Raw genomic sequence first — 14,765 nt, 5'->3', positions numbered from 1 at the left:
GCACTCGGAGCAGTCCTGTCCAGCGCCCTAGGCGAGCGGCGACCTTAGCCTCCAGCTCCTGCCAGTTCGCCGGCCAGGCTCCCTCGTTGGGGCTAAGGTAGACTCCCAGATAGAGGAGATGGGTCGTGCTCCTTGTGCATGAAACTCTTTTAGAGTCTACCTGTAAAACAAAAAAACATTAAACCGTGCCACCCGCCCTGGATGACACAGCAGACATTTACAAGGCCCTTTTTTTTCCCTTTTTTTTTTTGGTGTTTTTCTTTTTTTGGTTTTTTTTTGGGGGCTAAAATCACATTTCCCCAGTGCCCCCTATAAAAGGGAAGGGGTACACTAAAAGCACCGGCAATTAAAACAAATTAAACTTTAAAACGTAAAATCAAATTAAAATTTGGTTGCCGTGCGTGATGATGCACTCCAGTCCCTCCGGTGCCCACCTCTCGCGGAAGGCCGCGAGCGTACCGGTGGACACCGCGTGCTCCATCTCCAAGGACACCCTGGACCGGATGTAAGAGCGGAAGAGAGGCTGGCAGTCAGGTTGAATGACCCCCTCGACCGCCCGCTGCCTGGACCGGCTGATGGCACCCTTGGCCGTGCCCAGGAGCAGTCCTACGAGGAGGCCCTCGGACCTACCCGCTCCCCTCCGCACAGGGTGCCCAAAGATCAGGAGAGTGGGACTGAAGTGCAGCCAGAATTTCAGGAGCAACCCCTTCAAATAGTGGAACAGGGGCTGCAACCTCGTGCACTCAATAAAAACATGGAACACGGACTCCTCCAGACCGCAGAAATTGCAGGCGGCCTGGGAGTCCGTGAACCGGCTTAAAAATTTATTGCACGGCACTGCTCCGTGCACCACCCTCCAGGCCAAGTCCCTGATGACTAGTGGGAGGACCCCTGCGTAGAGTGCCCTCCATCGGGGACCCCCGCCTCCTCCGGACGGCAAGATGGTACGCCATGGCGTGTCCGGACGGCAGGCGAGGATGGCAAAGTTGAGAGTGTGCAGGAGCAGCCCGTACAGGAAACCCCTCCGCGCGGAACTGAAAGGCACGGAGGGGATTTCCCCGAGGCGGCTCAAGTTGTGAGGCGCCGGCCCCCGAGGGAGGCTCCGGGGTTTGGCGCCGATGAGTAATTCCGTCCGGACGGGGGTCAGTTCGGACGGGATCTCCCCACGTGCTTGAGCCTCCTCGATGCACCTAACGGAGTCGGGGCGCAGAGCTCTTTTTAGCGACTCGATGGCATCGGCCGCGTGGCGGACGTTAGCAGAATTTAGGCGCCGCGCCAGCGTGCCTGGCGCCATCCAGCCCGCTCCTCCGCCATCGAGCAGGTCCCTTACCCTGGTCACCTCACCAGCCACAGCCCTCTCTTCCGACCGCCACATAAAACCTCGGTCGTGGAGGTACGGATTCCCGAGCAGCGGCTCCTGCAGGACAGCCGCCACTCCAGCCGGTGGAGAGCTGCGCTTGGTGGAGACTTTGTTCCAGACCCTGATGAGTTCCTTGTAAAAGACAGGCAGCTCCCGGAGGGCGGTCCTGACGCCCCCCACACTCACAAACAGGAGCTGCGTGTCGTAGTTGAGGCCGTGCTGCTGGCAGAAAAAATACGTCGCCAGAGCACACCACCTAGGAGGGGGCTCGACGTAAAGGTATCTCTGCAGGGTCTGAAGACGGAAAGCCGCGAGCTGGGTGCTGATGTACACCAACGACTGACCGCCCTCCCCAAGCGGGAGCCTCAAGACCGCCGCAGAGACCCAGTGCTTCCTGTTGTTCCAGAAGAAGTCCACCAGCTTCTTCTGTATCTTGGCGACAAATGCAGGGGGAGGGGTCAAAGTGACCAGCCATTACCACAACATTGTGGCCACCAGCTGGTTTATGACTAGCGCTTGACCCCTGCAGGACAGCACTCGGAGCAGTCCTGTCCAGCGCCCTAGGCGAGCGGCGACCTTGGCCTCCAGCTCCTGCTTGTTCGCCGGCCAGGCTCCCTCGTCGGGGCTAAGGTAGACTCCCAGATAGAGGAGATGGGTCGTGCTCCTTGTGCATGAAACTCTTTTGAGTTTATCTGTAAACTAAAAAACATTAAACCGTGCCACCCGCCCTGGATGACACAGCAGACATTTACAAGGCCCATTTTTTTCCTTTTTTGTGTTTTTTTTTGTGTTTTTCTTTTTTTTTTGGGGCGCTAAAATCACATTTTTCCAAGTGCCCCCTATAAAAGGGGAGGGAGACACTAAAAGCACCGGCAATTAAAACAAATTAAACTTTAAAACGTAAAATCAAATTAAAATGTGGTTGCCGGGCGTGATGATGCACTCCAGTCCCTCTGGTGCCCACCTCTCGCGGAAGGCCGCGAGCGTACCGGTGGACACCGCGTGCTCCATCTCCAAGGACACCCTGGACCGGATGTAAGAGCGGAAGAGAGGCAGGCAGTCAGGTTGAACGACCCCCTCGACCGCCCGCTGCCTGGACCGGCTGATGGCACCCTTGGCCGTGCCCAGGAGCAGTCCTACGAGGAGGCCTTCGGACCTACCCGCTCCCCTCCGCACAGGGTGCCCAAAGATCAGGAGAGTGGGAGTGAAGTGCAGCCAGAATTTCAGGAGCAACCCCTTCAAATAATAAAACAGGGGCTGCACCCTTGTGCATTCCATAAAAACATGGAACACGGACTCTTCCAGACCGCAGAAATTGCAGGCGGCCTGGGAGTCCGTGAACCGGCTTAAAAATTTGTTGCACGGCACTGCTCCGTGCACCACCCTCCAGGCCAAGTCCCCGATGAATAGTGGGAGGACCCCTGCGTAGAGTGCCCTCCATCGGGGACCCCCGCCTCCTCCGGACGGCAAGATGGTGCGCCATGGCGTGTCCGGACGGCCGGCGAGGATGGCAAAGTTGAGAGTGTGCAGGAGCAGCCCGTACAGGAAACCCCTCCGCGTGGAACTGAAAGGCACGGAGGGGATTTCCCCGAGGCGGCTCAAGTTGTGAGGCGCCGGCCCCCGAGGGAGGTTCCGGGTTTTGGCGCCGATGAGGAATTCCGTCCGGACGGGGGTCAGTTCGGACGGGATCTCCGCATGTGCTTGAGCCTCCTCAATGCACCTAACGGAGTCAGGGCCCAAAGTTGTTTTTAGCGACTCGATGGCTTCGGCCGCGCGGCGGACGTCGGCTGAATTTAGGCGCCGCGCCAGCGTGCCTGGCGCCATCCAGCCCGCTCCTCCGCCATCGAGCAGGTCCCTTACCCTGGTCACCTCACCAGCCACAGCCCTCTCTTCCGACCACCACATAAAACCTCGGTCGTGGAGGTACGGATTCCCGAGCAGCGGCTCCTGCAGGACAGCCGCCACTCCAGCCGGCGGAGAGCTGCGCTTGGTGGAGACTTTGTTCCAGACCCTGATGAGTTCCTTGTAAAAGACAGGCAGCTCCCGGAGGGCGGTCCTGACGCCCCCCACACTCACAAACAGGAGCTGCGTGTCGTAGTTGAGGCCGTGCTGCTGGCGGAAGAAATACGTCGCCAGAGCACGCCACCTAGGAGGGGGCTCGACGTAAAGGTATCTCTGCAGGGTCTGAAGACGGAAAGTCGCGAGCTGGGCGCTGACGCACACCAACGACTGACCGCCCTCCTCAAGCGGGAGACTCAAGACCGCAGCAGAGACCCAGTGCTTCCTGTTGTTCCAGAAGAAGTCCACCAGCTTCTTCTGTATCTTGGCGACAAACGCAGGGGGAGGGGTCAAAGTGACCAGCCGGTACCACAACATTGCGGCCACTAGCTGGTTTATGACTAGCGCTCGACCCCTGTAGGACAGCACTCGGAGCAGTCCTGTCCAGCGCCCTAGGCGAGCGGCGACCTTGGCCTCCAGCTTCTGCCAGTTCGCCGGCCAGGCTCCCTCGTCGGGGCTAAGGTAGACTCCCAGATAGAGGAGATGGGTCGTGCTCCTTGTGCATGAATCCCAAAAAGTTAGTTTGCAGGTCCAGCAGGTCATCAGGAAGGCGAATGGAATGTTGGCCTTCATTGCAAGAGGGATGGAGTACAAAAGCAGGGAGGTCCTGCTGCAACTGTAAAGGGTATTGGTGAGGCCGCAACTGGAGTACTGCGTGCAGTTTTGGTCACCTTACTTTAGGAAGGATATACTAGCTTTGGAGGGGGTACAGAGACGATTCACTCGGCTGATTCTGGAGATGAGAGGGTTACCTTATGATGATAGATTGAGTAGACTGGGTCTTTACTCGTTGGAGTTCAGAAAGATGAGGGGTGATCTTATAGAAACATTTAAAATAATGAAAGGGATAGACAAGATAGAGATCGGGAAGTTGTTTCCACTGGTCGGGGAGACTCGAACTAGGGGCACAGCCTCAAAATACGGGGGAGCCAATTTAAAACTGAGTTGAGAAGGAATTTCTTCTTCCAGAGGGTTGTGAATCTGTGGAATTCTCTGCCCAAGGAAGCAGTTGAGGCTAGCTCATTAAATGTATTCAAATCACAGATAGATAGATTTTTAACCAATAAGGGAATTAAGGGTTACGGGGAGCGGGCGGGTAAGTGGAGCTGAGTCCACGGCCAGATCAGCCATGATCTTGTTGAATGGCAGAGCAGGCTCGAGGGGCTAGATGGCCTACTCCTGTTCCTAATTCTTATGTTCTTATGTTCTTATGTCACTGTGCGCATTGTATATATTAAGTCAAGTAACATATGATGATGTCACTATCCCGAATGCCCTCATCCACCAAGACCAGGGAGAATTTTGTCAGCTCAGGATCAGATCACAATCAGTTTTTACCCGATCCACCAACCTAGAAAAATTCAAGAAATTATTGGTAGAATTTGGTTTTAAGAAAATATCTTTAAATATATTAGCTGAAGAAAAGTGAGAATTACTTTTTGAAAAGTGGGGAGTGAAGAAGCAAAAACAGTCTAACTGGACAAAGTGTCTTCCAGTTGCAGTGCGAAAATCCTGCCGCTGGTTACTGGGGAATTGTGCACCCCACACATGCTCAGACTGCAGCAGCTCTCTAAAACTGACAGTAATTGCTGTTGGTCAATTTGAAGGCCAAGCTTTTCAGCCAAGTTGAATGAGGCCTTGAAGTAAAATTCTGAATGAAGGTACTTAAAGGCGACAAATTTCCAAATTTTAGCAAGCACATTTTTTTATCTCACTTGAATGCTGTGTCTCATGAGTTTTGCATCTAGTGAGCATTCAGAGTGTGGAAAATGTACATCACACATTCAAAGTGCCTATTATACATGTACCCGATTAGTCCAAATCAATATATATAAAATATATATATATATATATATACACACACATATATATTTGACATTACACATGGTAAGTAGAGGATATGGTGCCTTTCTTACTTGTCTGTCATCTTTGTGTTGCTGTTTCTTTGTTTTTGTCCTGTTCTGTGCCTGTATCTTTCCTTTTTCACTCCTGCCTGTGCTTCTGTTTGTTTTTAACTTCTTTCCTTTCAGGTGAGCTTTGGTGGGCAATATATGATAAGCTGAGCAGATGTTCAGCAAATCACATTTTTATTGGTGGCGAGTGTGGGGGAAATGTGAGCTGTAAGAGTCAATGGCACCAATCCCATCAGCTAACTGTTGCCCTCCTCTTGCTCGAGCTGCTGCCATCCTGTCCTTGACCTCCTACACTTTCCAATGTAGCTCAACCTGAACTCGAGGAACAGCACCTCATTTTTCTACGAGGCACTTTACAGTCTTCCAGCCTTAATATTAAGTTGAATAATTTTAGATCTTAAACCATTTCTCCCATTTTCTCTTGGACATTGTGTTAACCGTCTCTGGATCCATTGTTTGTTTCTACTCTTTTTAAAATGTCAATTAGGATGACATTGTCAAATCAAATCACAATGTTGTTGCCCGTGTCGACTATGCATTCCAGTCTTGTTTGTTTCCATTTACTTTGTACCACCATCCCTTTTGTCATTTAATCACTCCTGCCCTCCACCCTATCACAGGCCTTCCCTTGTGTTCTTTCCCTGCCTCAGTATTTGCACAAATGCTATTCATCTCTAACACTTTCCAGTTCTGAGGAATGGTTAACCCTGTTTCTGAGCTGCTGAGTGCTTCCAGAATTTTCTCTTTTCCTTTCAGAATTACAACATCCGCAGTATTTTGCTTTACTTGCCCTCTCTATGTGCCCCTTCTCCTTCACTGTCTTCCCCTCAAGGTCTCTGCCACTTTCTATGACTGTCTCTTTCTCCATGTCCCTCGCTCGCCGACCCTTTACCAAGATGGCTACCTGAGGTCAGCGAGCCGGATGTTGCCCCGTGACCCGGCAGCGAAAGCTGGGAAAGATGGCGTACCGGACCTGCGCGGCGCGTGGTTACGGGCTGCTGTCGTGGTCGAGCCCGGGGACAGGGAGAGCGCGGGGCGGCAGGTAAGGGAACGGCGGCACCGGGGCTGGCAATACAGGGAGGGGCCTGTCATTGTGAGAGAGTGGCAGAGCGAGCGGACAGGTGAGGCTCCCAAACCCCCCCCCGGTGTTCACCCCCACCCCACCCCAAGTCCCAGTGTCAGCCCCAGCGTCACCTCCACCCCACCCCACTCTTGTCACCCGTTGCCCCTGGCCCCAACATCTCCACTCCCCCCACCGTCGCCTGGTTTCCCCCCCAGCCACCATCACCAGCTGCACCACCTCCCCTCCACCCAGCTCCATCAGCTAGCCAAGGAAACAGAAACGTGAGAAAGGCCAGTCCACATCTGGTGGATAATAGACAGGGTAACATTTAGGATGTGGGTTCCAACTCCGACCTGACGAATTCGGTATATTGTTGCCGGTAGGGGAGTACGAAAAATCCTATTTAAGCTAAGATACTGTAAAGTTGTGCAATGAATCCCTGATGGGCGACTGGGTGACGTCATTAAAACCCAGTCGCCGTTTTGGAGCGTGGACAGGAACATCGGCAGGGCCCAGGTACAGAGGAGTGAGAAGGTCGGGGCAAATGAGCGACGAGTGTTTGTGGCGAGATGCGGTGAATGTTTATGGTGGAGGAGCGGTGAGAGATCGTGGCGGAGGTGCAACTGATGAGGTTATGGGCCCCAGAAGAGCCGAGGGCCCAGGGGCAGCACGGGCCAGCCCACACTGCGATATGTGTATGCACTAGGTCCGTGCAGCAGAGCAGGTCTCCAGTCATCTTGATTAACCCTTGCCACTGGACCAAGACCGAGCTCTGTCAAGCCCATGTGGTGGCTGGTGTGCAACGGTCACCACATGTTAAAAAAATTCACACACAGGCATCTTCCACCCCCTCGATTGGAGTTCAGGACTGGAACATCGGGTCCTTCATCGAAACACCTGTGAACTCGTGGAAGCAAGTCATCCTCGTTCGAGGGACCGCCTATGATGATGATGTTGCGATAATCTTAAATCATCTACTCAAATTGTTCCGCTATGTTACTCCAGTGTTATACAGCTCAAAATACCAACTCCAGACAATCCCAACTTGAAAGGGTGAAATTTGTAATTGTGAAACATTTTTGTGCATAAAAATGGCAGCTTGGTTGAATTAGTGGCATTCTTGCCTCTTGAGTTAGCATGTCATGGTTTCAAGCCCCACTCCAGGGTTTAGGTACATAATTTAGACTAGCACTGCGTGCTGCATTGTGAGAGGTGCCTGAAACCATCTGCCTGTTCTGGTGGATGTAAAAGACCTTGTTTCCCTGGCCAACACCACCAAAAATAGAGTAATCTCATTTGCTATTTGAGGGATCTTGCTGCTGTATCGTGTTTGCCTAAATAAAAAAAAATATTTTATATAACACATTTCACAACCTTGGGATGTCTCAAACCACTTTACATCAATGAAGTACAAATGAAGTACAAATGAAGTACAAATGAAGTACAAATGAAGTACAAATGAAGTACAAATGGTACTGAGGGAATGATCAGCCATGATCTTATTGAATGGTGGTGCAGGCTCGAAGGGCCGAATGGCCTACTCCTGCACCTATTTTCTATGTTTCTATGGGCCCAAGTTTCCACATGATTTGCGCCTGATTTTTAGGAGCAACTGGTGGAGAACGGACTATCGTAGAAATCGCAATTCTCCACATTTTTTTTTCTGCAGTTCTAGTCAGGTAGAACAGTTCTACTTTGGAACAGAATTTTTTCTTCAAAAGGGGGCGTGTCCGGCCACTGACGCCTGATTTGAAAGTTTCCACAGTGAAAACGTACTCCAAACTAAAGTAGAATGGAGCAAGTGAAGATTTTTGTAGAACTGAAAAAACCTGTTCTACACATTAAAAAATCAGGCGCAGGTTACAAATCAGGCATCCAGAACGAGGTGGGGGGTGGGGGGGAACTCATTAAATTCTACAATCAATCCTTATTTATACTTATACAAATATTATACAAATAAATCCAACCTGAATAAACATTTATAAGCAAGGAAAAGATTAAATAAACCATCTTCCTACCTGTGTGAAAGTGCTTCAGCCAGGAAGAATGGTGCAGCAAGCCTCACAAAACGAGGCAGCCGACCGAATGCGGGCGGGGGGAGGAGGGAGGAGGGAGCCGACTGAACGGGGAGCGGGCGGGGTGGGGAGGAGGGAGGGAAGGGAGCCGACGAACGCGGGCGGGCGGGAGCCGACCGAACGTTGGGGAGGGGGGGAGGGAAGGGAGCCGACGAACCCGGGAGGAGGGAGGGAAGGGAGCCGACAAACGCGGGCGGGCGGGAGCCGACCGAACGTTGGGGAGGGGGGGAGGGAAGGGAGCCGACGAACGCGGGAGGAGGGAGGGAAGGGAGCCGACAAACGCGGGCGGGCGGGAGCCGACCGAACGTTGGGGAGGGGGGGAGGGAAGGGAGCTGACGAACCCGGGAGGGGGGGAGGGAAGGGAGCCGACGAACGCGGGTGGGGGGGGGGAAGGGAGCTGACGAACGCGGGAGGGGGGGAGGGAAGGGAGCCGACGAACGCGGGTGGGGGGGGGGGAAGGGAGCTGACGAACGCGGGAGGGGGGGAGGGAAGGGAGCCGACGAACGCGGGCGGGCGGGAGCCGACCGAACGTTGGGGAGGGGGGGAGGGAAGGGAGCCGACGAACGCGGGGGGGGGGGGGGGGAGGGAAGGGAGCCGACGAACGCGGGGGGGGGGGAGGGAAGGGAGCCGACGAACGCGGGGGGGGGGGGAGGGAAGGGAGCCGACGAACGCGGAGGGGGGGGAGGGAAGGGAGCCGACCGAACGTTGGGGAGGGGGGGAGGGAAGGGAGCCGACGAACGCGGGGGGGGGGGGGGGGAGGGAAGGGAGCCGACGAACGCGGGGGGGGGGGAGGGAAGGGAGCCGACGAACGCGGGGGGGGGAGGGAAGGGAGCCGACGAACGCGGGGGCGGGGGAGGGAAGGGAGCCGACGAACGCGGAGGGGGGGGAGGGAAGGGAGCCGACGAACGCGGAGGGGGGGGAGGGAAGGGAGCCGACGAACGCGGGGGGGGGGGGGGAGGGAAGGGAGCCGACGAACGCGGGGGGGGGGGGGGGGGGAGGGAAGGGAGCCGACGAACGCGGGGGGGGGGGGGAGGGAAGGGAGCCGATGAACGCGGGAGGGGGGGGGGGGAGGGAAGGGAGCCGACGAACGCGGGAGGGGGGGGGAGGGAAGGGAGCCGACGAACGCGGGGGGGGGGGAGGGAAGGGAGCCGACGAACGCGGGAGGGGGGGGGAGGGAAGGGAGCCGACGAACGCGGGGGGGGGGGAGGGAAGGGAGCCGACGAACGCGGGGGGGGGGGGGAGGGAAGGGAGCCGACGAACGCGGGTGGGGGGGGGGAGGGAAGGGAGCCGACGAACGCGGGAGGGGGGGGAGGGAAGGGAGCCGACGAACGCGGGGGGGGGAGGGAAGGGAGCCGACGAACGCGGGTGGGGGGGGGGGAAGGGAATGGAGCCGTTCCAGACCGCTGGCGGGAAAGAGAGAAGGCTGCAGGAAGCCTCAGAAATTGAGGAGCCATTTCCCGACGGCAAAAGGCGGAGGTCGTCGGGAATCGGCTGCCTCAACTTTCTGAGGCTTCCTGCAGCCTTCTCACTGCTACAAGAAGCCTCTGTGCTGATGGCAATGTACTTTTATTAAAAAAATTTTAAAAACTAAACAGCTACAAAGAACTACAAAAATGGCCGAGTGCCAATGTTTTCTTCACACTGAGCATGCGCAAACGCTCCAACGCGCACGTGCAGCGTTGCCGGCAGGAAAAAACTAATTTAAATAGTACCCGCCCCTCCCACTTACAAAATCGGCGCGAGTGTAGGCTCCGCCCCCCTGGGCGCCGCGCCAGGCAGACAAGGAGCTGCAGAACGCTCCAGAATCGCGATTTCTTTTTTTAGGCGCCGTTTTAGGCGCGAAAAACGGGCGTCCAGCTCGGAGGGGCGCCTGTTATTTTTCTTGTGGAAACTTGGGCCCTATGTTTCTAAAGTGTAATCACTGTTGTAATTATATGAAACATGGCATTTAATTTGTGCAAAACAAGGATCCACAAATGTGGTGATGATGAGATAATCTGTTTTAGTAATGTTGGTTGAGGGATAAATATTAGCCAGGGCACCAGAGAGAGCTGCTCTTCACAATAATGCCATGGGATGTTTTGCGTCCACCTGAAAGAGCTGACGATGTCTCATTTTAACGCCTCGTCAGAAAGACGGCACCTCTAGCAGTGCAGCACTCCCTCGGTACTGCACTGGATGGTAGCCTAGATTCTGTGCTCAAGTGGGCGTGGGACTTGAACCAACAACCTTCTGACTCCGGTGAGAGTGTTACTATTGAGCCACAGCGTGACTGAACTTCAAACATATTGGGCCGAAAATTGTGGCCTCTCCGGGTGTGTACGATGTGCGCACCCACCTGAAGAGGCCTCGCAAAAGCCGGTTCTTGGTGCACGATGCGCATGTGCCGAGAACCGGCTTTTACGGTCTGTCAATTTCTGACAGACCGCACGCTTCCCCGCAGGAAGGACATCCGCGGGGCAGAGATTGGGCTCTTTGCCCAACGAATGTCCTTCAAACTCTTACGCTTGGTAAAAGCAGGCGTATAGCTTACTTTTACCAGCGTAAGAGTCTTAAAACAGAAAAATTAAATTTGATTTTTATATTAAAAACCCTGTCCATTAAGGTAAGTTTCTTTTTAACGCTATTAAAACACATTCAAAAATATTTCAAAAAAATAATTATTTTTCTAAAACATTTAATTACATTCAATTTCAATTAATCTTAAATGTGTGAGGTGCTTTTAAAATTTATTGTGTTTCTTGTTTTTGGGGAATATTCTCATTGATTGTAATGGAAGCTCGTACAAACGGAACTCAGCATTATTATCAATGAGAATACTAGATGTTCATTGGCGGTTCAGGCTCACGTGATCCCAGGAAACGAATATGTACCTGGAAAACGAATATGTTCTCGTATGCTGGACTACGAAACCAGGCCTCCGACCGCAATCCTACGTTCCTCCGGGACCTCCAGGTATTTTCGTTTTATTAAAAAAAGAAAAATTCCGGTCGGAGACGCTCGCCTCCGACCACAATTCCCCCCTCCCCGATTGCTTTGTTTGTGAAGCACTTTGCGCCTTCCTGAGGATGTGATGAGCTGCAATGTAAATGTGAGGAGTTTCTTAATACTGGTGTTTTTCACTGTTTACATCGACATAGTAGGAACATTTCACACACACCGCCTTGAACTTTACTTCAATCCCAATTGCGACACAGAATACTGTTCAGTGCAGCAATCCTTGAATATGCAGCTCAGAAACCAACAGCAAAGCTATGCATACAAAATATCTGCGGCTCCTGCTGTTTACGGCTTATTTGTGTAATAAAGCAGTGATAGTTTGGCTCTGCAGTCAGTGGATAGTAACAAGGTCTGTGACCTCTGGCTTAATCAAAAATGCAGATATTTAACAAACTTGCATTTATCGAGCACAGTCACTCCAAAGCACTTTACAGCCAGTTAAGTGCTTTTGAAGTGTAGTCACTTATATTTAGGGAAACACAGCAACCAGTTTGTGCACAGCCGAGGTCCCATAAATGGCAATGAGGTAAGGCGTCATGCTGGAGGCGCATATTGGGAAAATGCGTGCCCTCAGACTGTTACACTCCATCCAAATGGAGGGAAGATCAGAGGCTGGCAGGACACATTCCTGATATGTTGGGGGTGCTGAAGCGGAAGTCTCCCCTTTGGTGGTCAAGGCTACTGGTTTCAGATTTTTTTTTTTTGATTTGGATTTGAGGGATGTGATTCCTGCAGTGGTTAAGAATCTTGGAATCCCATGGAATAAAAATGAGAATTTGTTTTTTTTGGAGTCACTTTAAACCAATAACCTTAAATATGATTTAACACTAGTATTGCCCTCCACACCCCCATTGTGTAGAGTGTAGTGAGGGAGGTATGGAGCAGAGGAATAAAATCAAATGGACTAGTTATACTTTGAACACTTGGAGTCTCTTCGCCGGATGCCCGTGGAAGCCGCGTACAAACAGTGGAAGGAGCGTACGACAAACCCGTCCCTCCAACCACCGTTTGCCCCACCTGTGACAGAGACTGCAGATCCCGCATTGGTCTCACATTAGAACTCATTTTAATGTGGAAGCAAGTCATCCTCAACTCTGGGGGACTGCCTAAAAAGGAGTTATACTGCAGCGCAGTACATGGAGAGATGGGTGGGATGAGGTCAAAATCTGGGCCTCTTGTACTAAACCTACGTTTAGCGCGTGGGCTTAAGGGAACTAAAGACTTGTCTCCCCCAGGAACACATTGATATAACATTTTCACTATTTGAAAGAGCTGTGGGTAACATTTGTTCAGGATTTTTGAGACTTGAGAGTTAATAATCCTATTCTATTACATGAAACAGGCTAAATGTGTTTCCATTCGTAGATATTGGCCTGCTCCGTGTTTCAGCAGGTTAATATCCACAGTAAACTGAGACCGTGTGTTGGCCAACAATGCCAGCTGTGGCTGTTTAGTTCTGGCAGCACCTGTACTGCAGTGCAGCACCCGGGGCAGCGGTGGGTCCAGTGCTGATGCATACAGTACTGTGTTTTGTGTGGCATTAGTCCAGTGCTGAGTGTATGTACAGTGATTGTTTTGAAGTATTTGTAAACAGTATAAACCTCTTTTCTTGCAGGTTAATTTTCTACACTGAACCCAGACGTGGGTTTAAAAAAGCACCAAAGAAAAATGAACCCCGGAAAGTGGAGCCGGAGGAAACGACTCCAAAAGACTTGGCCTCGGGTACCAAACAGACAAGCAAAAGCAGCCTGACCTCACTGCTGGAAGAGCCCATCTTGTCTAAATCATCATCACGCTCGTTCAGACAGCTTATCAAACCCTTTGTGTTTACTGTCGGGGTGAGTTGGCATTGATGAAGTTATTCCCTCCTCTCTTGAAGACTCTGAGGAATGCTGAGGTACAGTTCCACAGGAACTGGCTACCCTCTGGTACTTCCCCTGAGCGGACATTCTTCATGTGTGTCCCTGGACAGTGAGTGCCAGCAGGCTGTTAGTTGACTGCGCATCTTGTCTTCACCCAGCATATTCATGTGTGCTGTCACTGCACTGCGCTCAGGAGCAGGAACTCGGCTTGATCATTTCCGCTCCCTAGCCTGGGATGCTGAGGCCATATTTACACTGGAACAGTCATTGAGCCCAATGAGTCATGACTGCTGTATCTCTTTAATCCCGATCCTCCACCATGTCCTTACTTTCCAACTAAGTATTTCCCTTTTACACACCTCTGTTGATTCTGCGTCTGCAACCTGCTGGAGTCGTGCATTCCACGTTCTCGCAATCCTTTTGTATGCAGAAGTTTTTTTCCTAGATTTGTTAACCAGTTTAGCTCAAATCCTAAGATGTCCCCTTGATGTGGATGGAAGAGTTGAACCCTCTCTACCCCATCAATCCCCTTCCTCGATCAGATCACTTCTAAGCAACTCCTACCCAGAGAATATAACCCGTGTTTATTCATTCTTTCATCAGAGTTCAGACCCTTCAAATTAGATTGCTGACCTTTCTCCAGGGCAGTATCTGCATTTTAAAATAGTCTAAAACTGAACCAGCTATTCCAAGTGAATCTGCCCACCGCTGTATGTAGCTGCAGTGATATGTCCTTAATTTCAAATTCTGCCAAGTATGTGATGAAGCACAGGGCTGCGTTAGCCTGTTTGTATCTGCGAGTATTCTGTTAATTTATACACCCAGATTCCTGAATCCCTTTGTTCGTCTGCTCGTATTGCCACCTTGACCGACATCAGAGCCTCAGCACAGCCCGGGAATTCAACTCTCAACCCTCCTGCTCTGCAAGGTCGAATAGCCTTTTCTTGTTTCTAAATATGCTTACATTCTCCAATGAAAATATTCAGTCCTGAGTGTCCTCATTATGAACTTCGAGTGTCCGATTCATCTTTGTGGGAACTTTGGGAAGCGGATGGAGGTAGGAACATTCTGGGTGGAAGGTTAAAAGACCCTTGGTGCGGGGTAGCCATGTATTTTCTTGATTGTCATTAGTATGAAGGATGCCTCAATTTCTCTTATAATCTGTTCAGTCTTGGTGCTGTCCGGTACTATGGCCTTTCACGTTGTGTCCTGCACTTTGAGCCTTGGTTCTTTACCTGGTATGTTATACTGTGGGCCTGGGCCCTTCGCCAGGTATCCTGCTGTGTGCACCTTGGCCCTTCTGCCTGCTTCCCTGTAATATGGTCGTTGCTCTTTTACCTGGGGGATTGCACTATAGACCTTGTCCTTTCACGGTTGAACAGCGTGGGAGAAGAGGCTGGGTTAATCCAGCAGGAGTGCTGTATACTAAACTGA

General features: G+C 52.0%; 1 protein-coding gene across 2 annotated transcripts in view; it reads left to right on the top strand.

The window, feature by feature from the left end:
• Positions 1-6,280: 6,280 nt before the first annotated feature.
• LOC139265832 (presenilin-associated rhomboid-like protein, mitochondrial) overlaps positions 6,281-14,765 on the top strand; it is a 33,231-nt gene continuing 24,746 nt past the window's right edge. Inside the window, exons 1-3 of one of the 2 annotated variants that reach the window (XM_070883307.1) lie at positions 6,281-6,373; positions 13,085-13,307; positions 14,157-14,259. In XM_070883307.1, the coding sequence (XP_070739408.1) occupies positions 6,291-6,373; positions 13,085-13,307; positions 14,157-14,259 (409 nt within the window). In that variant the 5' untranslated portion in view covers positions 6,281-6,290. The remainder of the gene's footprint in view (positions 6,374-13,084; positions 13,308-14,156; positions 14,260-14,765) is intronic. The other variant, XM_070883308.1, reaches the window with a different exon arrangement.

This window comes from Pristiophorus japonicus, chromosome 6 (assembly GCF_044704955.1).
Source record: "Pristiophorus japonicus isolate sPriJap1 chromosome 6, sPriJap1.hap1, whole genome shotgun sequence".
Taxonomy (NCBI): domain Eukaryota; kingdom Metazoa; phylum Chordata; class Chondrichthyes; family Pristiophoridae; genus Pristiophorus; species Pristiophorus japonicus.
Note: the sequence above shows the minus strand (reverse complement) of the source record. Positions and strands in the feature narration are given on the sequence as shown.